Here is a 24,901-nt window from a genome sequence, read left to right on the forward strand (position 1 = left end):
CCTTCTCCTTTCTTTGAAACAGCTTTATTAAGGCAGAACTTCCATCCCGCAGAGGTCAGCCCGGGCAAGCGCAAAGCTCTGAGACTTTCCGTGACTTCTGGGGTTGCAGACTCATGACCGCTATTCACGTTGAAAACATTCACACCTGAAAAGCGGCCCCGCGTGGGGAAGTTTTCTGAGCCGTTCACTCTTCCCCTGCGACTCCCGAAGGCCAACTTCCAAGGCCACAGAGTGGAGATAGCCTCATGAAGGACCCAGTTAGGTCCTGTTCTCCATCCAGGGCAGGCAGCCCTTTGGGGAGGGCGCTGTGTGGTGTGCATACCGTCCCATAGGCCGGCACCACCATGGCAGCTCCTGGGGACAGAGTATGGTGGTCTGAGGGGAAGTCTGGTCTGCTCCAAGCAGGAAATGGACCAAATCTTGAGAACCAAAAGAACAGAACAAGAGGTTCTATCACACTGGAAAGCTGACACAAATCTGGTTTTTGTGCTCTTTTTGTCCGAACTCCGATGCATCAACCAAAGCCCGCATTTCTCAGGCTGCCGGGCTCTGGGCCCCAGAGATGTGGCCGGCACTTGAGGGATGGAGGAGGGATTGAGTGATGTCCTCAAACCCGTTTGAGTACACGGAGCTCAACAAACGTTTCCCGACTGCAGAGTTTATCAGAGCCTTTGGTGTGCCAACGAGGACCGCGAATCTCCAAAGGTAGCTGCTGGACCACAAAAGCCGTTTTTCAAGGAAGAGGGAGCTGGTATCTACAACGCTCCTGGGCACCTCCGGGCTCCAAACGTGGATTTATGAGACATGGTAGCAGACGCTATTGTGTGTCGGGTACTTGCCTCGAAACAGTGCTCTTGGGGCTTTGCTTGGTTCTCTCACTGGCTAACAACAGCCCATTTCAGAGGGTTCCGGAGCTGAACCCGCAGCCCTCCCCCACAGCACCGTGCTACCCTCCTCGTGAAGTTATTCCCCAGGCACGGGGCCCCCAGGCAGCACTCAAAAAATAACTGCCGTGAAAAAAATAAATAAGTAACTGCCCCAGAAGGACATATGGCTCCAAGTAGTTTTATTCAACTGATCATTTGCAAATATGCCCGGTTCTGGGTAAATGAATGGTCCATCCGCACGGTGGAATACTATACAGCTACAAAAAAGAGGCATTCCTTTATGTATCGACATGAAAAGATCTTCAAGAAATATCCTTAAGCAAGGGGTGCCTGGGTGGCTCAGTTGTTAAGCATCTGCCTTCGGCTCAGGTCATGATCCCAGGGTCCTGGGATCGAGCCCCGCATCGGGCTCCCTGCTCCACGGGAAGCCTGCTTCTCCCTCTCCCACTCCCCCTGCTTGTGTTCCCTCTCTCGCTGTGTCTCTCTCTGTCAAATAAATAAAATCTTAAAAAAAAAAAAATCCTTAAGCAAAAAAAGAAAAAAGGCAATCAGACCAAAATAAAGGGCGTGCATGCGCACACGTGTGTGTGTGTGTGTGTGTGTGTGTGTGTGTGTGTGTGTGTGGTTGGCCTCCCCTTGGGTGTGTGGGACACATCTGGCATTCAATGTGCCCCAAGGGGGACCTGGGGTCTTCTTTCCTCAACCGGCCCCTCCTGCCTCCCTGTCATCCTTCCAGTTACAAAGAACAAAGACCTCGGCCCAGCCTGGACTCCTGCTCTCTGACCCACCACATCCCAGCCATCAGCAAAGCCCCTCGGTTCTGTCTTCAAACTCTATCCCCACTGACTGACCTTCCAGCAGGGCTGCATTTCAGTCCCTGGGCTGCTCTGGCAAAGTGCCACGAATGTGGCTAAAAACCAGATACCTGTCCTTTCAGGGTTCTGGAGAGGAGACGTGTGACATTGAAATGTCAGCAGGGCCGGGTTCCTGCTGAAGTTTCGAGGGGCGAATGCTTTTTGCTTCGCCCGGCTACGGGTAGCTTCGGAGCCCCTTGGCCTGTGTCAGCGTCAATATAAAATCTCCCCTCCACGGTCACCTCACCTTCTCTGTGTGCATCTTCCTGGGTCCTCTCCTTTACATGAGGACATCAGCCATTGGGCTTAGGGCCCCCCCACCAAAGATGAAAGTTCATCTACAAGGACTTATGTCCAAACAAGGTTACATTCTGAGGTTCCAGGTGGACATGAATTTCAGGGGACACTATTCAACCCATTACACTAAGTCATCACCTCTTGTTTGATGATGGCTGTAGCCTCCAAACTGTAAGTTTCTGACCTTGACCCCCTTAGTCTATTTATAATATAGCAGCCAAAGCGGTCCTCTACATAAACCGTCAATGGCTCCACCGCGTCCCGAGCAAAAGGCGCAGTCCTTACAGCAGGTGTGAGGTCCTCCAGCCTCAGTGTGCCCCAGTGCTCCTTCCCGATGCCTTGGCACTTGCTGCGTCCTTCCTCCCACAGCCCGCTACCTCACCTTCTCCATGCAACACCTCTCCAGCCACAGAAATGTTCCTGTCCTGTCCCTTTTTAATATTTCTCCAAAACACTTCTCACCATTGAACACTCCGTGTGTTTTTTTTTTTTAAGATTTTATTTATTTATTTGAGAGAGAGAGAGAGTGAGAGGGGGGAGGGTCAGAGGGAGAAGCCGACTCCCCGCTGAGCAGGGAGCCCGATGTGGGACTCGATCCCGGGACCCCAGGATCATGACCTGAGCCGAAGGCAGTCGCCCAAACAACTGAGCCCCCCAGGCGCCCGAACACTCCATGTGTTTTATGTATCTACTGTGCTCAGGGTCTGGTCCCCCCACTGGAATGCACCACATGAGGGCAGATTTCTTTCTGATGTGTCCCTAGCACCTAGAACAGTGCCTGGAACACAAGGACACTCTGAACTTTGAACACTGAGTTCAAAGATGTGTGGAATTAGTAAGTGGGTGAATCTGTGCTAAAAATAAAAGAGGGCATCCAGAACGTGAAGCCCCATCATTATAGATTACTGGGGAGGAGGCAAGGGTAGCCCACCAATATTTGGTATGTTTCTTTAAAATGTATTCATTGCAATAATGGGATGCTTTTCTAACTATCAGACCAGCAAAAATTAAGAATGTAATATTCCATTCCAAAACTAATGATGTAATGTATGGTGATTAACATAACAATAAAAAATTAAAAAAAAAAGAATGTAATATTCCACTGTGACAAACAACTGGAGACCCAGCCCTTAACGCCGGTGGCAGCGTTTCTCGGGTCATTTTCTCTGGGGGCCAGTACAGCCAGTAGAACCAACAAAGCCCTAGAGACATGCAAATCCTCTCGGGGCCAGAACTGTACTTCCAAAATCCTTAACTTTCTCTCCACTTGTCTTTTGATCACACAATAACTCCTCCTCCTTGGGTCTGGCTTTTGTCAGCTGTAAACAGAAGGTTGGAAAGACAGGTGCCCTTGGAAATTCCAATTCCATCTCCAGAAGTCAGAGGGGGGCGGCTGGGACCCCATCTCAGCCAGGGGACTTTGGGCCACCACCCTCAGCCTGAGTTGCTGCGCAGACAACGACAGTATCTCCCTGGATGGTTATTTGAAATAAAATAATGCATGTGAACTAATATAACATTAAGTATCAACTATACTCAAGTTTTTAATTGGAAGAAAAAAAGAATTAATGAATGTAAAGCATCTGGCCTAGACCTTGGTGCCTAAGCAGTGCTCAATAAACGATACTGTTGTGATTTTAACTCTTTTAAATAACTATTGAAAGGGCATAAAAGTAATTTACCCTTCAAACTTCTTTTTTTTTTCCCCAATCAGTGCTTTAGCCAATGACCTCTACGGTTCCTTCCCGTGTTGACAGTCAATAAAGTTCTAATGAGCCCTACCCTTGGGCTCACCCTACCCCACCTCCGCTGGTCACTTAAACCTGAGTAATTTTTAATTCCAAGCTAGACCACACCAGCCCCACCCAGTGGGTGGGCTGATTCCTCAGATTCCTTGTCCCAGTGTGTCAGGGTATCGGGAGGCTCTCAGGCTTCAGAACCAACATGGAGCCCATCCTGGTGGTGTCACGGCAGCCAGAACATCTGCTTTGGAGCACCAACGCTGGCTACTTCCATGGAAGGGCCAGCCACAGGCACCCTGCTTTAACGACTGGAGTCCCCATTAAAAGAAGCTGAGCAGTTTCCATGGTGTTTTCCTTCCCTGTGACTGAACTTATGAGTCTTCCTGGTGCAAAGCTGGTCTCCTGAGACTTCTGCATCTTAGTAAATTTCGCTGAGACCCAACCCTGGAAGTTCCACACGATCCCTCCCAATTCTTCCCCCCATGCCCAAGTTCCTCCAACTCATCAGCAAGTTCTGTCAGCTCTGCTTTCAAAATGTCCCAGCTCTCTTTGGCATGGCTCCTCCCAGCTGGTAAGCCACCACCAACTCTTGCCTCTGTGCCTGTGTGGTCTCCTAGTTGGGCTTCTGGCTTCCACTCCTACCCACAATGCTTCATTCTGCCAATACAGTGATTGTTTTTAGCATAAATCCAGTCACATCTTTTCCTTCTTATAACCCTCCAATGGCTTCCCAAGTAGAATCCCAGTTCCTTCCCAAACCTGTAAGACCCACAGATGTGGCTCTGGCTCTCTCTCTCTCTCCCCTTCTCTCTCTCTGGCCTCATCTCCCCAGCCACGCTGGTCCTTTTGCCAGGGGAACTCTGTTTCTGCCTCTGCACAACTGGCTTTTTCTCACCCAGGAGCTGAAACATCACCTCCTCAGTTCAGAACTCCTGAACATCCTGAGTAAAGCTTTGCCCCCCCACCACCCCCTGACAGGTCCATTCACGTAGACTGCCACGGTGTGGATGGGAATGCCTTGAGGAGGGCAACATGGCGGCATCTACAAAAACTAAAAAGGCGATCCCACGGCCAGGAAAACATCCATCAATGACTTGCGAGCAAGCGCACTCACTGCAGCCTCGCTTATACCAGCAGGAGACTGGAAACATCCTAAACCCCACCAGGAAAGGATAGATAATCTGAACATCACACACAAAAAGACACCTTGCAAAAAAAAGGCAGCTCTATACGAACTGGTAAGGAGCCATCGATGTGATACATCAAGTGAAAAGAGTGAGGTGCCAGACTGTGTGTACAAAATTTGGGTTAAAAAAGAAATACATGTAATTGTGTGTCCATGCCTAAAATATCTTTGTGCACACCTACTTGGTAATGAGACTTGTCTCTGGCCAGGGAACCAAGTGGTGGGGAGACAGGAGTGGGAGGGCTCTCATCTCTACATACCACTTACGCCATCTGCACTTCTCCCCCTGGGCCCCAGTTTCCACAAAATAATAGTAATAGATGCCCACCACCCAGACATGATCTTGTTTATTTGCAGGTCTTCTCCTTCCAATGCCTTCTGAGAGCAGGGAGCTTGTCTCTGAAGGATATAACTTTAAGCTGAGTAGTCACAATTTCATGGGGGCCAGAAACAGTGCCCCAGGCCAAAAATGAAATGGTTCCCCAGCTGCTGCAGAATGCAGGAAATTTCACCCTTTAAAGGTTTTCTTTTGCAGAAACTACTTGAGCAGCAACCGTTCTACTGGTTCCCCCTTCTTTGCCTATGCACACGAAGAGCACACCACATTGGTAGTTATGTGTGCCTGTGATTGATGGGCTGGTATCTGGTTCCCCTAACAGACTGTGGGCTCAAGGCAGGGTCCAGGGCAGCTTTAGCTTACTAAGGACTAGGATGGTAGATAGAAGGGTGGATGGATGGACAGATGGATGGATAGGTGGGAGGGTGGGTGGACGGATGGACAGATGGATGGATGGGGGGGGGGGGGGGGTGGACGGATGGATGGATGGACAGGTGGGTGGATGGACAAATGGATAGGTGGATGGATGGATGGTTGGATGGATGGATAAATGGATGGATAGGTAGATGGATGGATAAATGGATAGGTGGGTAGATGGATGGATAGATGGACAGATAGACAGGTGAATAAGTGGGTGGACAAACGGATGGTTGGATGGGTGGATAGGTGGATGGATAAGTGAATGGATGGATGGAAGAATGCCTTGCCTTGATATTTACTTAAGCAAATCCTGACCTTTTGGTACAAACGAATTTGTTCATTCAGCCTCTGGATATTTATTGAACATCTACTAAAAGCCAGATTCCCAGCTGCATAGTGGAGTTCAGCTATGAACATGACCGCAGTGACTCCTTCAGTGGTAAGATCTGGGAGAAGGTGATGCCGCACTACACAGCTGGTTACCACCCCATGTGACAAGAAGTGTGATGGGAGCTGAGGGGACCCCTAAGTCAGTCTGAGCTTGGGAAGGCTCCAGGAGGAGGTGCTGCCCAAGGTGGGACTGGAGCTGAGAAAGCAGTGGGCCAAGTAAGCCTGTAAGAAGACAGAGCGAGAGCTGACACCCTGGGAGGGGCAGGAGTGATGGCAGGAGCCCTGAAGACTGAGGCGGCACCACGCTGGAGACTGAGGGAGCCCCTGAGCTTGCTGGCAGGAGGCCCATGCTCCCACTGCTCTGCAAAGGTGTAAGGGGCTTCCCTTCTTCTCCCCCGTCCCCCTCTCCACACTTCCCTTCCTGCTCTCCTCTCCTCCCCACTCTCTGTCCTTTTGTTCTTTGACCAAAGGTTGTTCCATTCCACCTAGTTCAAAAGAGGACACTGACTTTTATTGGACACTAATGTGTGCCAGGCACTGAGCCGAGCACTTTGCACAACGCAGAGCATTTATCACTCAGTTATTTCTATCCTGCTTCTAGCCCCTCCCTTAAAGACAAGGCTCAGGGAGTCCCTCCCAGGAATGTCCCTCAGCCTGCCTGGCTCCAGACAAGGCCGCTGCTTTCGAAGAAAGGTACCCTGGAGCCAGAGTGCTAGTGTGGGCTATCCCATTCACCACCTCTGGGCTATCCCATTCACCAAGTGAGAGACCTTGAGCAGGTAGCTCACAGCTCTGTGCCTCCATTTCCCCATCTGTGGAATGGGTGTTATAGCTACCTCCTACGGTTGTTGGGAAGAGTAAATCAATATGAGAAAGCGTCTAAAACAGTGGCTGGCACATAACAAGTGCTCAATAATGTAAGTTCTTTGCGTTTCGGGCCCGATGGCGCTAGATCAAAAGCACAGCCCCTGGAGGCAGCCAGCCCCGCTGTGGGGTGGGCTCCAACCTTCCTTGCTGGGTGAGTTTCAGCCGCTGCTCACCTGGGTCTTTGAGACTCTGTCAAATGGGCTAAAACAGGGTCACCGGGGAATTAAATAACATAATGCAGTGTTTTCTCTCTTGGTCTGTGGGCTCTTTGTTTCACAGAAGCATTTTTTAGCTTTCTAGTGTTTTTGCTAAACCTAGTGTTTTTCTAGATTTGAAGAGCCGGTTTTGCTTGTTTTAACGTGCAAGATAAAACACTCCAACTGGACAAAAAGACGCAGAGTGGAAGATCTGTGTCCCTGCCACCCCACCCCTGCCCATCGGAAGCACTCACTGGTTCGGTCTGTCCTCCCCAAAGACATTCCAAGTGTGTGCGAGCAGTAACAGTAATGTGCATCACTTTTGTCCACAACACGAAAGAAATCCTTCGTGGCACTTCAATTCATTCTCTTGTCAGCTTGAACTACTTAGCAACAATGGATGGAGAAAACAATGAAGAGGAAACAGTTGAGAAAATTCTTTCTGAAGATTTTCTTAAATGGCTGGTGCCTTCCACCACTGAGCTTTTTCCTGTCTTGTGGGAAAAGAGTATTAAAGGATGTCAGAAGTGAAACAATGTCTCTGCTCTCAGAAAATCAGGATTTCCTGCCGAAGAGAGTAAGAAATAGGAGGGAGGGGTGCCCCTATCTCGGGGGAGGGGTGACCTCCTCTCTTCCCTCACCTGTCCTGGCAAATGGCTTCAGGTGTGAAACCACAGCCTCAGATCCAAAGTTAGGAAAGGGCTGCAATGGGATGCACATCTCTCTCCTCCTCGGGATCTGCACGGGCTCCCTCCATTCACTGATTTAAACATTCACTTACATATTCACTTAACACTCATTCCTTTCTGTAAACACTGTCAGGTTTTTTACTTATGAAAGTAATGCTGGGTTTTGTTTTGTTTTTTTAAGATTTCTTTTTTTAGATGCTCAATCCCAGGACCCAGAGATCATGACCTGAGCCAAAGGCAGACGCTTAACTGACTTAAGCCACCCAGGTGCCCCTATTGTTTGGTTTTTTTTTTTTCTTAAACTTGAGACTATATTGGGGGACCTGGGTGACTCAGTCGTTAAGCCTTCGGCTCAGGTCATGGTCCCAGGGTCCTGGGATCGAGCCCCACATCTGGGCTCCCTGCTCGGCGGGAAGCCTGCTTCTCCCTCTCCCACTCCCCCTGCTTGTGTTCCCTCTCTCACTCTCTCTCTGTCAAATAAATAAATAAAATCTTAAAAAATGAAAAAATAAACAAACTTGAGACTATAAAGAATCATGTGAGGCAAAAGTCATCCACTGCACAGAAGTAAATTGTTAATGGTTTAAATAATGCATCTCGATTTTTTTTTCTATGTTTAGACCACTAACATTCAAGCTTTGGACCCCTGACATTTTGGACCCGATCATTGCGTGTTGCAGGAAGCTGTCTCGCGCCTTGTTGAGTGTTTAGCATCGATCCACTATGTGCAACTTTCCCTCCCCCAGTATTAACGACCAAAAATGTCTCCAGACATTGCAAATGTCATCTGGGGGAAAGTCGCACCTCCTTCCCAGACCCTCAGGCCCAAACATGATTCCCCGTCCTGGTTCATGAAAAGGAACCACTGAGGCAAGTTTTAATGAAACAGAGTCCCCAGTCTGGGCCATCACCCCCCACACCCACCTCCTGGGGGAAGAGGAGGAAAGGGTGGGGCTTGGGGACCAGAATAATGACCCAGTAGCTTCGTGCTCCTATCTTCTCCATCTTCATCAGTCCCCACCCTGTCCTCTTGGCCAAGGAGACTGGTTGGCTCTTCAACGGACGTGAATCCGCGGACCCTTCCTCTGTCGTCCCCAGGATCCAGGAGGACTGCCAAATTCCAGAAGCTACTCTGTATAGTTTATGGCTGCTTGAAAAGTGCTGGAGGTGCCCTCGTGGCGTCTGGCAGACTCCTGTTAGCTCCACCAGTAAAGCACCTATGGGCACCCAAACTCCCTCCCCTCCACCATCCAGCCTCGGTTTCCTCCCACGTCCCAGCCTCCTGACTGGCCTCCCTGCCTCCAGGCAGCCCCACCCATCTGGTCCTCCCCCAGCTGCACGAATTATCTATTTAAACCCAGACCTGGGTCAAAGTCGCCTCTCATCCAACGCCAGCCTGCCTAGGAGGGAGAGCAGGAGAGAGGCCCGTTCCCAGTCTCCAAGAATGATGTCAAAACCCTCAACCTAGCAAGATGGGTTTCAGACCCTGAAAAAGGGAAGTGGGGAGAAGGAGGGGCTGCCTACTTGATCCAGAGACACATCTTCCTGAAGAGAAACCTTCCCCCAACGTGTGCAGCTTAGCTCAGCAGAGCACAGGATGAAATCCCTTCTGGTGGGTCGGCTCCGGATGCCCACGTGGCCCAGAGCAATGAAAAGGCTCCAGAGGAGGACTGTTTGCAGGGACCACCCCAGAGACCCCACTCTAGCCCAGCTCGGTCCCCGGGAGTCAACACAGGTGCTTTTTGAGCAAATGCCCTGACCTGGGCAATGAGCTAGCCAGTGTGTGGTTGAGATGGACATGGTCCCTGCAGGGCAAGATCGACAAGGTCCCTGCTCTCACGGACGAAGACTCTACTAGAAAAGCCAAACGATGCAACCACGGCGTCCCCAGTGCTCTGTGATCACAGGGTGCAGCAGGAGCCCAAGCAGAGGAGCCCATCCCTTTGAGAAGATGCTGGGCACACAGAGCAAGTCACATCCCCTCCTCTGCAGAAGGGATGTGACTCAGTAAAATTTTAGAGCTAGAGGATACTAGATGGCAGTGGTTCCTAAACTAAGGTCACCAAGAGAAGCTTGTTTTTAATAAAATGCAGGTTCTTGGGGTGGGGGGTGCATGGGGGGCACACTCAGTTATGTGGCCCGCTCTTGGTTTCAGCTCAGGTCATGATCCCAGGGTCCTGGCATCAAGCCCCACATCGGGCTCCCTGCTCAGCAGGGAGTCTGCTTCTCCCTCTCCCTCTGTGATCTCTCTCGCTTTCACTCTCTCAAATAAAAAAAGAAAAATGCAGGTTCTTGACCCAGTTTCTGATTCAGTGGGTCAGAAGCAGCAGAAGGGCGTTAGGATCCTTGCAGTACCTCCAGTGACCTGTCAGGTTTAACAGCCACTATTCCGGGGCAGTGCTGGGAATACCCAGAGGTATCCAGTTAAATGCAACAAGCACAAAGGAAGAGTGAAATGGGCCTCCGGGAGGGAGTTTAGGATTTGCTCTGGACAGAGATGCTGGGGTGACTTCCCCCGGAGAAGCACAGGTGACGCCAGCAAGCAGCTCCTTCCGGCAACACGGCTGCTGAGCAGCAACAGGTGGGGGGAGCCACGGACTATGAAAGCCTCCATCTGTTAGAGGGGCCTGGCCCGGTGGGGAGACCACAGAGGTGGCCGGCTCGGACGTGGGCAAAGACGACACCCCACATGTAGAGAGGAGCCCAGAGAAAGATCAACGGGGGAGAACAAGGGAAGAAGAAGGAGTCCTTCCCTGCTGTGTCCGTTTCCTCGGGCCACCAGCCGGACAATGTGTCATCTCCCGGTTCTGGAGGCAAGAAGTCCAAAATCAAGAGTGTTGGCAGGGCCGCACTCCGTCTGCCATCTGTAGGGGAGAGTACCTTTCTTTGCCTCCCCTGGCTGCTGGTGACGGCTGGCCCATGCGCTCCCCGGCGGGTAGCCACACCTGTGCGGTCTCCCCTGCCCCGCCCCGTCGGCACACGGCGCTCGCCTTCATGGTCTGTGTCTGCCTCCTCTTAGGAGGACACAAGCCATACCGGCTTCCGGCCCATTGCACTCCACCAGGACCTCATCTTAACTCAATCACCAACAATAACCCTAGGTCCAAATAAGGTCACATTCCGAAGTACGAGGGTGAAGACGTGGACATACCTATTGGGGAAGCACGGTTTCCACCCAGGACACCCATGAAGTCCTCAAAGCCTTCCGGTCTCAGCAAGTGCCGGGAAGCTGGATGCCTTCCAACCGTCCAACTCTTGACACCCACCTGGGAGAGTCACTCAAGACCAGGATCCTTCCTTGGAAAATGTTGAGAAACAACAAGGAACGCACCATGCGTCATGCGAGGGGGGAAAAAAAAAAAACACTGATTTGACCTTGGAAAACACTCTCCACCAAGCTGTTCCTTGAACAGGTCCCTGGAATTATGCCTTTTGACTCTAATTTCCATGCTTTTCTTCCACCCATCTTCCCCATCAAGATGTTATCCCAAAGAGGCAGGGAAATTACAGTGTTTATGACAGTGCCAAAAATAACTGAGCATTCCATGAAACTATCAGCTCCAATGCAATAGTGATTTTTAAAAAAATCAGGAGGTCAAGTTTGTTTCTCAGAAGATGATGCTCCGTGTTCCTAACAGACAAAGGCTTTCAAGGTGTGGCACGCCTTGCATCAGTGGGCCCTGGGCATGGTGCCAGCCTGGGTTGGCCGAACCGGGAGGGGGGGCAGATCTCGATGGCTTGAAGTGTCACCAAGCCTCCCCCTACATGGTGGCCTGTGGATTTCAGAGAAGCAGACGAATACTATTGACTGGAAGAGAAATCCAGGGTAACCAGGATCTTCAGTAGTTATCACATCAAGGGGCAACAGCTAACCCTGGGAAGAATACACCTGTGCGTGGCGGCATCGAAATTTCAAAAGTAAACTTTATCTCCCAACGAAGAGAAAACCCTCACTGCCCACTTAGCTTAGGTGGCTAGGAGACGGTTGCTAAGAATCACGGCCGCGCCAGGGAAAACAGAGAGCTCCCTCACCTAGAAAACACACTTAAAGGAACCCTAGACTGTTCTCCCTTACTCTCGTGACCAAAGGTAGCGCTACTTCCCATGTTCTCCGCCTGCTTGTGAAGGAAGGCAAATTCAGTTGCCCCCTCGCCACCCCACGCTGCCCCCCGGCAAGAGGAAAAGACTGGAGAGGGCGCCTGGGTGGCTCAGTTGGTTAAGCGACTGCCTTCGGCTCAGGTCGTGATCCTGGAGTCCCAGGATCGAGTCCCGCATCAGGCCCCCTGCTCAGCAGGGAGTCTGCTTCTCCCTCTGACCCTCTTCCCTCTCGTGCTCTCTGTCTCTCACTCTCTCCCTCTCAAATAAATAAATAAAATCTTTAAAAAAAAAAAAAAAAGACTGGAGAGATGTCCACAAGTCCTCGGAAGTCACAGAACCTCGACGGGAATTCACAACAGTTGGTAACTGACATTTCCCCCCAGGAAACCAGGCAACGGGCCCCAGAAGCCCCACCGCTGCCAAGCCTTGAGGAGTTTCTGTCTCTCACCCATCCATGACCCTATCTTGTTTTGTTTTTAACATTCAAATACAGGAACTTAAGCTCTCAGAATTCACCAGACCGCTAAGGCCCCCCAAGAAGAAAATACTGATGGCCATCATTATGGAATCATTTCCAATGAGAAACAGACTAATCCGTCCCTTTGCTAACCCGCAGCTGAAACCGTAGGCACATGCAAGAGAAGACAACCGTGAACTGCTATTGAAAACACCCACTCCTGACCTTCCACAGAACTTCTAAACGTGCTGTCCGCAAGGCAGGAGGGCATCAAGGTGCCAAGTACCTGGATGGGCAGGTCTTGTCAACAGACGCACAGCCCTGCCGAGGAGTCTCTGCTATGAGGAATCTCTCATGCGTGGAGCGCTAGGCAAGAGCGTGCCTTCGGACAATGACGGCTTTTCCTACAGGGCAACCAGGAAAAAAAAAAAGCAGCATCTTCATTTCTTCTCCCAGAGGGCAGACTTCACGGCATCATGTGCCTTCATAAAAGCGAGCTCAATTTGTCAGCCAGTGGGCCAACTATAGGGTGAAGGGAAAAGAAGTGTGATCCTCACCATCGTGGGGCTGGAAATGAAACCACCCCGGCCCATGAGAAGCAACGGCAGGGGACCCTTCTCCCACAAACAGGGGCTTGAGGGAAAAGCCGAGGCAGCCACAGTTTGTGTAGAGACCTGTTGAGGGGACTTGGCTGTTTCGCCTATCAGCTCAGAGGTGTTGGGAAGAAAAACCTATTATTGTGCCCTGGACCCAGGGGACCCATCAGCCATCCGTGGGCTTCAGTGGGAACGGGGATAAAGGACAACTGAGCAGTGAGCCAGGCACAAGCCCTGCTTATGACTCACTTCAATCCTTGGTTGACTTTGGGGCATTTCCAGAACATTGTCTGCATTGCAATTGGGCACAGCTCCTAAAAGCCAGACTCTGGTCCAAAAGCAGGTTAAGATGCTGATAAGAAAACAGTCCTTTTTCCTTCAGCCCTTTCCCCCATAACTTCCTTTAAACACCCAATGTCTCACGTCTTGATTGAGAAATAACCGCCAACCTAAGACCTCTCTTCACTCCTCTAAAGCAAAGCAATTGTGAACTTGACATATCAACCAGATAAATCCAACTTAATAGGAACATTCAGTGGCCAAGGACAAGCTGCCAAGAGCAAAGTATTAGGTTGGCAGAGTTTAAATTACTTCACATCCAATGCCAACACAAAGTCAGGAATTGCTGAGTTTTTGGTAGAGTTATAAATCAAGGATTATGAGGCTGGAGCTGAAGAGATGGCCTTAACCAATGTGGAAAATCCTTTTGCTCCCACTTCCCTTTGAAGCCCTGCCTCTCGTGCCAAACTATAAACACATCACTTCCTGGAGGGTACGCCAGCACAACAACTTGGAATCAAGGACCCGGGGAGTACATTCAAGATCCTCACAAACATCCAGCAAGTCCACAATCCCTACCAGACTCCTCTGCTCCCCAAGCAGCCCGCAGAGACCCAACGGCCCACATACCAGGCAAGCGAAATGGTTAGGGTGCCTTGGACAGATGCGCACTGCCGTGTGTCCAAAGATGGGAGAATTTCACTGAATTGAAAACACCAAGGAAAGCCTACACTTCCCGCTGTCGGCCCTTGGTTGAATGCAAAAATCCTACTGAGGAATGTCTGCCCAAGGATGACCTACAGTCATTTCGGTTCCCTTCTCAAAATTTGGAGGCGGCAACCTGACCCTACCCGACCCTAGCTGTTTCTCAAAAGGCAGTTAAGCTTTAGGCAAGAGACGTTGTTCCAACACTGCAGACTCTCTCCCTTCAGAAGAAAGGGTCCCACACGCTTCCAGGCAGCCCTAGCGGCGGGAGAGGGGTACTACACACAGCGGCGGGCCGCCGCGGAGAGCAAGGCCCTCCTGCAGCCTAGATGGGACAGAAAATGAAACTTCAGACTTCCCTTGGCGCACAACCTTCCTGCTCAGTCCCATTAACAAAGCCACAGCCAAACCATAAATTAAGCTCAGCCACTACCCCACTCATCCCAGAGACTCAGAAAAAACCAAGTTGTAACCCGACATTCACAGCTTCTATGGAGAATACTTTTTATTATACAGGTATTGTTACACACAACAATTACTCGCGGAACGTTTACAGCCATTTCCAAAAACCTCCATTTCACCCCCACGCACGGTACCACACACCCATCTTCCGGTCCAGCATGATGGGATTGAGACACAAAGTTACTGCTTTGTGAACAGAGAGTTTCAATTAAATAGAATCTTCCCCATCAAGAACAGAGCCCAGGATCCTCTTAACTCTTAATACCCTGCGTACATATGAATAAAACCTAAGTAGAGTTTAAGATTACCCCATCACCTTTAGAAGTTAATATGAAAATCGAATCCCATTTGTCAAAAGTCTTAAGAAGTGCACCCGTATTTACAGACCCCATTAAATTATGCATAAATAAAATCTGTACACTCAACGCACTGTTTCTCAACATACAGAGCCTCCTACGGGACTTGGGGTGGGCAGCAGAAACAAAAACAAAGAAACGAAAAAAAAAAAAAACCGCTTCATGCCTACCCCTTTCAAGTTTACTCGAAACACCAAGATGTGAAATAAATATGCAAATAAAGCTTCAGTACCTTAAAGGGACATGACATTTCAGAGTCTCTCATTTGAAGAGTTAACTCTCTGAATTAAAAAAATAAAAAGACAAAAAGAAAACACAAGATCATCAGCAGGCTTCATTTCTACAAGTTTCGTAAAACCCAAAGGCCCCCTTTCAGCGAGGGGTTCAAGAGTGTCAAATACCACCTATTAAACCAGCTGCTAAGCAGAGAGAATCTTTGCTTCCTGCGGTCTGTAGGATTTGATATCTGAAGAAGCCAGATAAATACTTTTAGATAAATATTGAGTGGACACAAAAAGCCAACCATTACCTTAACACTGCAAGTTACTGTCGACCTGAATCGCACCAATCTGACATTTCAACAGCTACCGGTGGGGGTTTTCTCGTGAGCCCCGGGAATTTATTTAAAAGGTTCTAAAACTTGTAGCACCACTTTCAGAGAAAAGAATAGGGTTCAAAAGAATAAAATGAGCTTAATGAACAAAGAACCAGCACTTGTCACCTTCCGATCCCTTGTCCAGAGTTAAGGAGACACACTTCAGCGCTAGAGAAAAGAACACTAAGGAATCCAGGAGGGCACGTCAAGATCCAGAAAATGAGTGGAGGCCTTTTTCATGGGAAGGTGGGTCAAAATCAAAAACTGTCCCCCGGCAAGAGGGGTCTCCCAGTCTGTCCGGGTTGAGAATGATCATGGAGTCCTTTTCCTTTGAGACTCTTCAGCCCCTGGCTCACGCCCATCCTTCATTTTCTGTGCTTCTCCATTTTCTCCAGGGTTTTGCTAGAATCGGCTGGACTCTGGTCTCCGGGGTTCATATAGGATTTGTCTATGACTATCAGGGCCTCTTTGATGTAGTTCTGCACGGCCGACACAGCCGCACAGATGGCCTGGCTGCCGAACCCGTGGGTGATCAGGCTGAAATGAGACAAGCAGTTCTGTATGTTCGTCTCCAAGACCGGGGTGGGCCGGTTGTTGCCGTTGGGGGTTCGGTCTTGATTGAGGAGGTCTGTGAATTCTTTACACACCTGCCTGGGAGGACAGTCAACACACACCTGTGAGCTCCATCTAGCTCGTGACAGGGTAAGAGGACAAAGCCAAAGCACCCCAAGGAGGACACCCAGGAGGCCACCAGAGATTTCAAAAGAAATAGACTTTGCTACTAACAGTCAACTGCTTCACACTCAGCACCTATTATGCACGCCAGGCCCTGAGCTCAACTCTTTGCAAGCACTCCCTTCTTTAATCCTCATAACGGGATTAACCCCAGTCCAAGGGCCAAGGTCACCAGGACCAGTGCAAGAGGTGGGGTCAGGATTCCAGCCCAGGAGGGTACTTTACAATGGATAGCCATCTATTCGGTACAGCTCGGTACCCAGACACCAATTTCTTCTTCAAGAACCCCAAGAATCCACATCTCCACCAAAACTCACTGTTTATACAGGCTAGGTCACTCTGCTTCCTTTTGCCCCATTTCCCGACTGGACGACTTCTGCCTCGTTTACCACAGTTTTGAACTAATTTACTGTTGGCTTCCAGAGAAATCCTGCAGCTGCATTAAGTAGGGCTTGAGGCACTTAGCTTGCCCACGTGTCTCCTACAAATCCAACCCAATCGTTACATTTAAAAAACCAAAAATGTCTTTTCAGGAGGCAGAAGGCACCCACAATCTTGACTGGATGTGACCAAAGTGTTTCCAACACATTTTTCTAAGATATGGAGACACAATAATGAAAGGGTAGTTGAACTATTCTGAGCTGCCTAACTGAGCAGCTCCAAAAAACACTCACTGAGCAATACATTCATTTTACTTCTTCTTCTAAGTCCTACCCAAGAATCCATCTATCTGCCTTGTCAAAGAAAGCCCCCTGGCCAGTTCCTTTTGCTCCATACCTTTGTTTACCGAGCCTTTCTTTCTTGAGCACCAGGGACTGTTACTGGGCACCCCTCCGCCCCCCAAGTTCAAGATCAGTAACACCCAGCCACCAAATTCAAGTCTGGATACTCACTGGGCAGCCAGCAGCATGTTCTTCCTAGCTGTCATCTCATTCCGCCCTCCAAGATGAGGTCTCGTTAGATATTCCGCCACGGGTTTACTGGGAAATTCTGCTTCACAGACATAGGCAAAGTCCCGAGCCAAATGAACAGCCTCACCTAAAATAATCAGCAGTGACAAGAGACTTAGAAGGCCCGCAGTCACCCCCGGCAAACCTCCCTCTCCTCTTTTTCTAACCCGGAGGGTCCACCAGTCACTTGGCACTTTAAAATGAAATCACCCACAAGGAAAACAATTCAGCGGGCAAGTGGCACTTCCTGGGTACTTGCAGTGGCCTTGCTCCCCTGGGAAGAGAGCAGGAAAACACACGGCGTGTGGAAAAAATGACTGACATTCTTCACTGCCCTGGAATAACGCGAACCCGTCTTGGACCCCGACTTAAGATTCTGAGACACACCCATGCTTTCTCTCGATAAAAAAAGTTACCACTGTGGAGTAATAGGGAAACTTAAAGATGAGCACGTTGCACAAAAGTCAACTGGTCACTTCTCTTTATGAAACCGTGACCGAGTGTTTGACGGGGAACCTTCTTTTTAAACCAGGGGTGCCCCGTTACGGAAGGAGGCAGGGCTCGGGGATGTTTCTTTTCACAAAGAAAGGCAGGGCTGTGTTTCCACTGGAAATGTTAATGTGAAGAAGCCCAGCTACCAACCTGGATTACCCACCCTCTTTTGTCCAAATCACTCGGGGTTCAGAGGGAGAGAAAACCAAAGAGGACTCATCTCTGACCGGAGATACCCGGGCCTGGCTCCAAGGTGCCAAGGCTGGCCAGAGCTTTCCAGAAACCCAGAGAGTGACACCCCCCACCCCCACCCCGTCTCCTCCACTCGCCTCCCCAGAGTTACTAAATCAGAATCTGAGAACCATTGTTCTGGCACACACTCTCTTGTTCAAGCACCTCAGCCTGGCTAGCAAGAAAACCTCGAGGAGCCACATTTATGCGCCCCGCACGCAGAACCCACCATTCTCCACGCAGGACAGCTGTGCTCCAACAGGCAGCTAACTAACAGGCAGCTCCTTTCTCCTTGCCCTGACCTCCAAAGACACTCGTAAAAAGGTAGAGCCGGGCTCTGCCAAGTCCCTTTCAGCGCGCAGGAGCGCCATTAGACCAGGGACAGAAAGTGTTCAAAAGACTGCCTGGCCACCAGGGGACCACCCCTCATTGGCTGCCCCCAGCCCTGAGCGGAGCCCAGCGCCCTGCTGATTGGGCGAGGAGGCTGCTCCGGCCTTCAGGATCAGCCCCTCCGTGCTCCACTCCATTTTCCCTGTACACAGCAACAATGAGCTGGTTTTTGAAAAAAAATTATTTCACTTTTCCCTTAACCGCCCCCCCCCCGCCCGGCCCCCACTTATTTTTAAAGGCTGTAATTGCATTCTTGGCTCCCTTCCAGATTGGGGGTACAGACCCATTCAATACACTAAAATGTTACATCCTACGATTTTAGGACTGGGGAGAGGGGCCCCACTAATTTTTTTCTTCATGCGGGAAATGAACAAAGGGCTTGTGAATTGGGTTAATCCCACCATCTACAAGGGCTTTTCTCTTCAATGACCACAATCCTGATATTCCACAGCTACCCAAGCTGGCATCGGTGCTTCTTCCCACCAATACCACAACCGGCTTTCTAAAAGTGTGCCCAGGTGACCGATCCCATCTTCCAAAACCTGGTTCACTCGGAGGAAATGTCCCAACACCCTAACGGTGAGAGTCCTTGGGTCAGGGAAACCAGTTTCTTTTACACAGTGATTTTTCTGGAGAACCCAGAACAGCATACTTAAGCAGTCAGGGATTTAAGTGTTAATGCGTTTGATAAAATTACTGTGATGTCACTGCATGACAACTCATCTTCATCTCTGTTTGTGACAGAGCCGTTTTTAGGCTTTCCTTCAGGGATTAAAGACACAGACGACACAGCGCAAACTAAAAACACCATAAAACAGAAACAAAACTCCCCTGACCTTCTACTAAGGACGTCAGGAGAGTGACGTGTGCAGCTTTCCGTCTCCCGGCCGGCAGATTCAACCCGATCTTGTCCAACTTCTCCCGCAAGGACCGGCCTCCATTTTTAGATTTGGCTCTGGGTACAAGAAAGTGAACTGTAGCTATTCTCAAGACACCACACTTTTAAAATTCTAAATTCCTACACTGCTGCAATCAAAACGGAAATCTGTCAGAGTATCTACATTATGTGGATCCTAATCAAGTGATACAGGGAGTCCCCTGTAATTAATGCTCTTTCTTACCATCACCAACACTTTTTTTCCAATCACAGAACACTGCAAATTGTGCAGGAGTGGATAAATTTACACGTATAGAAACTCTAGCAGCCCCCCCCCAAGCCCCCTGGGGCAACAAAACCCATGGAGCATCTCCCTCCATCAGGATGCCACCACTTCATACATGGAATTAAATCCTAACCAAATGGTAATTTGTGAGCACTGTTTTAGCACTTCCTTCTACATCTGGCACTTTCTAAAAGAAAAGGAATGTACTAAAACTCTAAGCCGATTAGAATTCAGTGTTAAGTATAAAAGTTACATAAATGTTAAAAATACCTCCTTGGTTTTTTTATGTTATTCACCTTCCAACCACCCAACCACCAACCACCGTGGCCGTGTGTCCCCATGTACCTTCTGAGAACACCTCCCAGTAATGAGGCATTTAAGCATTCAGGCGGGGACAATCGCCTCTGGACTTCAGCAACTGTCACTTTGTATTTAGAGGTGGAGCTGAGGAGGGACAATCTTCCAGGGACCGAGCAGAACACCTCGCTGGGATTCATCACAGCCCCCACCAGCTCCTTCTGACAAGGGAGACTCAGGGGGTTCTTGGTCATTGAAATAGGACCTGTGAATGAAGATCACAAGTGACAGTCCCAAGAGCTGCACTTAGGAAAAAGGGACCTTTTCAAACCACTCACCAAAGCCAAAAGAGCTCTGTAAGCAAACAACGCTGTATGTTAAGACTATGTAAATTGCAAGCAGATTTTTTTTAAGTCATATTCTTCAAAGATAATCGAATCTGAAATTCACAAGTTAACACCTTAACAAAGCTAATTAGTCACGACCCCAAGCATGGAGGGTTTTCATTTTCGAGCCACTGTTAAAATCTGTTTAATTAGAACATTTGTTTTCAAAAGACTGCTTCAATCCTAAATAAATGGCAATTCCTTTTTTTCTTCCTCATTCGACAAACAACCAAAATCACCGGACGCATTCATATCCTTTGCTGAAAATTTTGTGTAACTGATCACGGTAAATTTAAAAATACAAACCCGTTCTGTTACAAGTTTCCTGGGAAATCCAGTTTATTTTCTGAGTTTTTCTTCAAAAACCATTTCCCAATTGACTTTGAGCAGTTTAACTTCCAGTAGGTGACAGTAACTACCCTTTACCTAGGAGGACTACTCCATCTCCACGACAGCCGGACTGGTAATCCTGTCAGTACACCGACTTAATTTCGTGAAGACACTCCCAGAGTGATCCAATTTTCCAGTCCCCTCCCCCACTACCCTCCATAAACCCGAGCTCCGGCCCGTCACCCCACCCCGGTCCTTTTAAAGCTGTGTATTTGGTAGGCCGAACTGTTTCAAAACCTCTTCTTGCAGGTCAAGATTAGAATTCATCATCCTCAGCAGATGCACATTTGAAATGGAAAATAGAAATCACATCCACTCATTCAACAATTGTCACAGAATCGACCACCCAAATAAGGTGTGTGGTGTGTTTTCTTCCAAATTAAATCACAGTGTTAACTCACTCTGGAAGACACACTGTAAAAACACCATCCAATTCAAGGGATCATATTCCCCAGGAGAACGCTATGGAGTAACAAATCCTGATTAATCTCTTAATCGAGGCAGCTCCTAAGAGTTTTACTACCAACAACCTTTCTCATTTAGTTCGGAAAGAGATCTCTTCTTACTCCAAAAAAACCTACCTTCCCCCAGCCCTGGTCAGTCCCTCCCCCAGCACAAATGTCCCAAGCCGGCCACCAAATGCCCCCACCTTGCCAGGTCATGCACTGTCGGCGGAGGAGAGAAGTTTGCTCTCACTACCTACCTTTGCGAATAACAGTCTGATCGTGCAGAAGCAGGTGCTGGTCGTCAACATTCTGGGGAAGAAACGACAAAGTTTCCCTTAAGTTCGGGGGAGCGTGGGGGGGGGTAGGAGAAGCTGGGGGGTGAACAGTTCCGGGCAGGAGGGGCAAGAGCCGAGGCGCTTCTCACCTGCACCTCCTCCATCTGGTGGGCCATGTCGTGGAGCCCCAGGTTCTCAGCCAGGCCCGCGGCATCCAGGGCGTGCGCGTGGGGCAAGAGCAGGTCCGTGCGGCGGTAGGCATCCCTGCGGGCGCTCATGGCACCACCCTCCAGCCCGGAGAGGTGGGGTAGCAGGCCGGCCGGGCGCCCGTGGTGCGAGGGCAGGCCAGCCCCCTCCTGGCTCTGGCGGCCCGGCCAGGCCTGCTGCTGGCTGCCGGTGGGCGCTGGCTGGTGCAGGGGGTTGATGGCAGCGGCGTAAGCTTCTCCCAGATGCGAGTAGGGGTCGGCCGACTGCGAGTAGGCCAGCTGCTGGTAGGGCGGTGGAAAGTAGGGTGGTGGCTGGTATTCGGCGACTCCAGTATGGGAGAGGGGCGGCGCGGGGCTGTAGAGGTGCTGCCCGGCGGAGGAGAGGTGGGGGAGGCGCGGGTTCCCATTGCTGCTCGCATCGTGGCGATCCTGGGAGAGAGAAGTAGAGACCCCGCTAGTACGAAACCCCGCTATTGCGAACTGGCCGCTGCCGCTACGCTGAGGGGCGAGGCCCCAGGGGACCCACCGCACCAGCCCGTACCCAACCCGCGGGGCCGGCCCTCCAGCCGGAGGGCACCCGGAGGCAAAGTGCCCCGGGGGATTCGTTGCAAAACCCGAGTCCACGGAGTAAAGGGAGATTTCGAAAAACCTGGAGGAACGCGTCCTCAAAGCCCGGCGGCGAAGGCCTGGGCCCTGCGACGCCCGAGGCGCTCTGAAGCGCCAAGTCCGAACCCCAGGCCTTCGGCCAGGAGAAGCCGAGATCCGGGTACCGCGAGGAAGTCGGCATGCGGCGAGCACGGTGCGCAGTACGCTCGCTCACTAGCCCGCACATGGCGGCGCCCGACCAAAGAACCGGGGGAAGCTGCAAGCGCGGATAAAGCGCACAAAGCGGGAAGTGCGCATCTTCCACGCCCCAGGGAACCTCCCCTTCCACGCCCTCAGGACAAAGACCTCCGGGTGAGTGACGCTCCCTAGCAGGCCTGCCACCCAGCGCCGCCCGAGGAGCTCGGGAAGGAACGCACCGCAGCGGGGGCTGCCCTGCCTGTTAGCAGCGTCCCGACCAAGACGGAATAGCAAGTGAGGCCGCCCTGCCCGGCCACGGTCAGTGTCCCCACAAATCGGGGCACAGGGGGAGAATTAAGGACCCCGAATATTGGGCAACCTTGCCTGCGCACGTCCCTCGCCCCACGACTATCCTACTTAATTCTTAAAGGACTTGTCTCCCTGGGTTCGAGGGGTCACAGGGAGAGCGGGGAGCCGGGAGAAACATGGCACTGTCGCCCCCTAGCGGAAGTGCCCGGGCCTGCCGACAGGGGCAGCCTCTTGAGGTCCCGCGGGCGCGCAGCCCTCCCGCGGCCCCCCAGGCCCGGCTCCGCTCCGCCAGCGCCCTGGCGCACACCGCCCGCCGCCCGCCGCCCGCGTCTTCCTCTTCCCGCTCGCCGCCTCCCTCCCTCCCACTCTCCGAAACTCTAGCTCAACCTGTCCGACTGGCTGGAGCACTCCCGAGCGCTTACGGCCCCATCTGGCCTCAGGGCCCCCCCACCAGCACTCCCCAGCCCCCACTTCTCTTAAAAGCCAAACTTCTGTTGTTTTCTTGTTTCTCCGAGGAGTTAGCGGGGCAGGTGACAAGCCCGCCTCGGAGGAGACTCTGCAAAGGTGTCGCCGGCAGGTCGCCCCGTCTGACCCCTTTGGACAGAGATACGGTGCGTAAAAGCCACGTCTAAGGGTTGTAGACGAGACGCTCTTCCGAGAAAAAGGGAAGAAGGGCTGTTTTGCTTCGCAAGAGACCGACCGGTAAGCTTTGCGGGTGGGATCTGCCATTCTCTTTCCAGGCCTTGTTCCCGGGGGTGGATGTTTAGGAAAAGGCCCGATTCAGGAAGAGAGCCCCGGAGAAACGGACTAGGGGGCGTCCGGAAAAGTGGACCCCGTCCCATCGAGGGGCAGAGGCTGGTGCCTGCTCGCTGCTCCCGCGCCCTCGCCCCGACCTGGGTCCGGCGGCCCCCGCCTCCCAGGCTGTCCTCGGGCGGGGCCAGACTGCGCCCCTGCGCCCAGCTCACCTCGCAGTCCTCTTCATACTTGACATTATCGGTTATTTTCCACAACATGGCGTCCGGCGTCCCCCAAAACAGGCGCCAGTTAAATCCAGGCTCCCCCCACCCCCCGAGCGGTAAATCCAAAATGGGGGTCACGGTGGCTAGGCGTCTGCCGCCGCCCCCGCCACGCGAGGGCCTCGCTGTCCCGGTCACTGGACGCGCATCGGCGGCTCTGCGAGCGTAGATGCTGCCGCCGCGCGTGTACAAGCCGCAGCCGGGGACCCGAGAAGCCGCGCCCGCACTGTGTGTCCCGGCAATAGCCGGGGGACCCGGGCGCCTTAATGAGAAGGAAATTATCATAACTCCTCCCCGGGGGCCGGCACCAAGGCCCAGTCGCCGGGCGGGGCAGCCCCCAGCCAGTCCCAGCCTAGCTCCGCCCTGCACCCCGGCGGGGCGCCGCGCCTAGAACCACGCTGCGGGGGGCGCGGAGAGGAGGCAAGTGTGCGGCACCTCTCTGACAGCCGCCGACCTGCTAGGTCGGGGTCCCCCTTGCGCCTTCCACCAGTCATCCCCAACATACACACACCTTGGGGTTGGCAGAGCTGGAGCCCGGGATCCCAAATACCTAAGAGTCCCCCTCTTTTCTCCCCAACGCGCCTTCCCCCATCCTCCAGAAGACGTTGTCACCTGGACTTAAGAGACCCCGCGTTCGGGTATCTTAACAGCTGGGGTCCCCCTTATCTCCTAAAATGTCCACCCCACGGAGACTTAAGGTTTGGGCTGGGATCTTGCAGCCGGAGCCCCAATCCCTCCGAGAGACGCCTCCCCTTCCCTCCCTCTCCGTGGTCATAGCGCCGGCCCATTCCTCCGAGGGGCTGGAGGAGGGAAGGCCTTCTGGGGAAGTCGGCCCGGAGCGCCACGGAGCGGGCGGGCCTCCACCAGCCGCGAAGTCTGGACAACGGCGTCTGGCCGCCATCGCCCCAAGCTGCATCTCCGCCGCTGACTGCGGCTGGGGGTCACCCGCGCGCCCTCACCCAGCCCTGCCCAGCCCTGCCCAGCCCTGCCCAGCGCCGGCTCGGCAGCTGCCTCCGACGGGCCAGGCACTCAGAAGCTTCAACTCACCCAGGAAAAGAGGTGCGGGACCGAATACAACAACCCAAGCGCCACGCGCGGGGGAAGGGAGAAGAGGGAGGGGCCGGAGAGGGACCCCGCGGGAGGGGTGAGTACCCCCGTTCCGAGGACGCAGGCTGAAAACGAAACTTACACAGAAACGCGGCCTCTAGCCCCAATATTTATTTGCCACCCAAACTTGAATGCAATGCGCAATATAAAAAAATTTTTAAAGAAACGAAATCCATTGGCCCAATTGCTGTAATTGACCTTTTTCACTGCAAGGGGAAAGTCGCTAATTTTCAAGGGCGAATTTTACTGGGACGTCCCATCTGACTCCTGGATCTGAATTTAAACATTCTGAGAGAATTGGAGAAGGGGAC

General features: G+C 51.7%; 1 protein-coding gene across 2 annotated transcripts; it reads right to left on the minus strand.

Annotated features, from left to right (window-relative positions):
- Nucleotides 1–14,488: 14,488 nt before the first annotated feature.
- TFAP2C (transcription factor AP-2 gamma) lies at nt 14,489–23,687 on the minus strand. Of its 2 annotated transcripts, none has more exons than XM_073883917.1 (7): nt 23,433–23,687; nt 21,319–21,804; nt 21,152–21,203; nt 19,721–19,937; nt 19,049–19,167; nt 17,043–17,187; nt 14,489–15,951 (listed from the first exon to the last, which is right to left on the minus strand). In XM_073883917.1, exons 1-7 carry the CDS (start codon nt 23,478–23,480, stop codon nt 15,780–15,782), a joined length of 1,239 nt encoding a protein of 412 aa, XP_073740018.1. In that variant the 5' UTR covers nt 23,481–23,687; the 3' UTR covers nt 14,489–15,779. The 2 variants fall into 2 exon arrangements, with proteins under 2 accessions (XP_073740018.1, XP_025709159.1); XM_025853374.2 differs by having other exon boundaries at nt 14,489–16,065.
- Nucleotides 23,688–24,901: the final 1,214 nt, after the last annotated feature.

The sequence above is a fragment of the Callorhinus ursinus genome, unplaced genomic scaffold, assembly GCF_003265705.2.
Source record: "Callorhinus ursinus isolate GAN/ISIS: 27379988/994484 unplaced genomic scaffold, GSC_fseal_2.0 scaffold53, whole genome shotgun sequence".
NCBI lineage: Eukaryota > Metazoa > Chordata > Mammalia > Carnivora > Otariidae > Callorhinus > Callorhinus ursinus.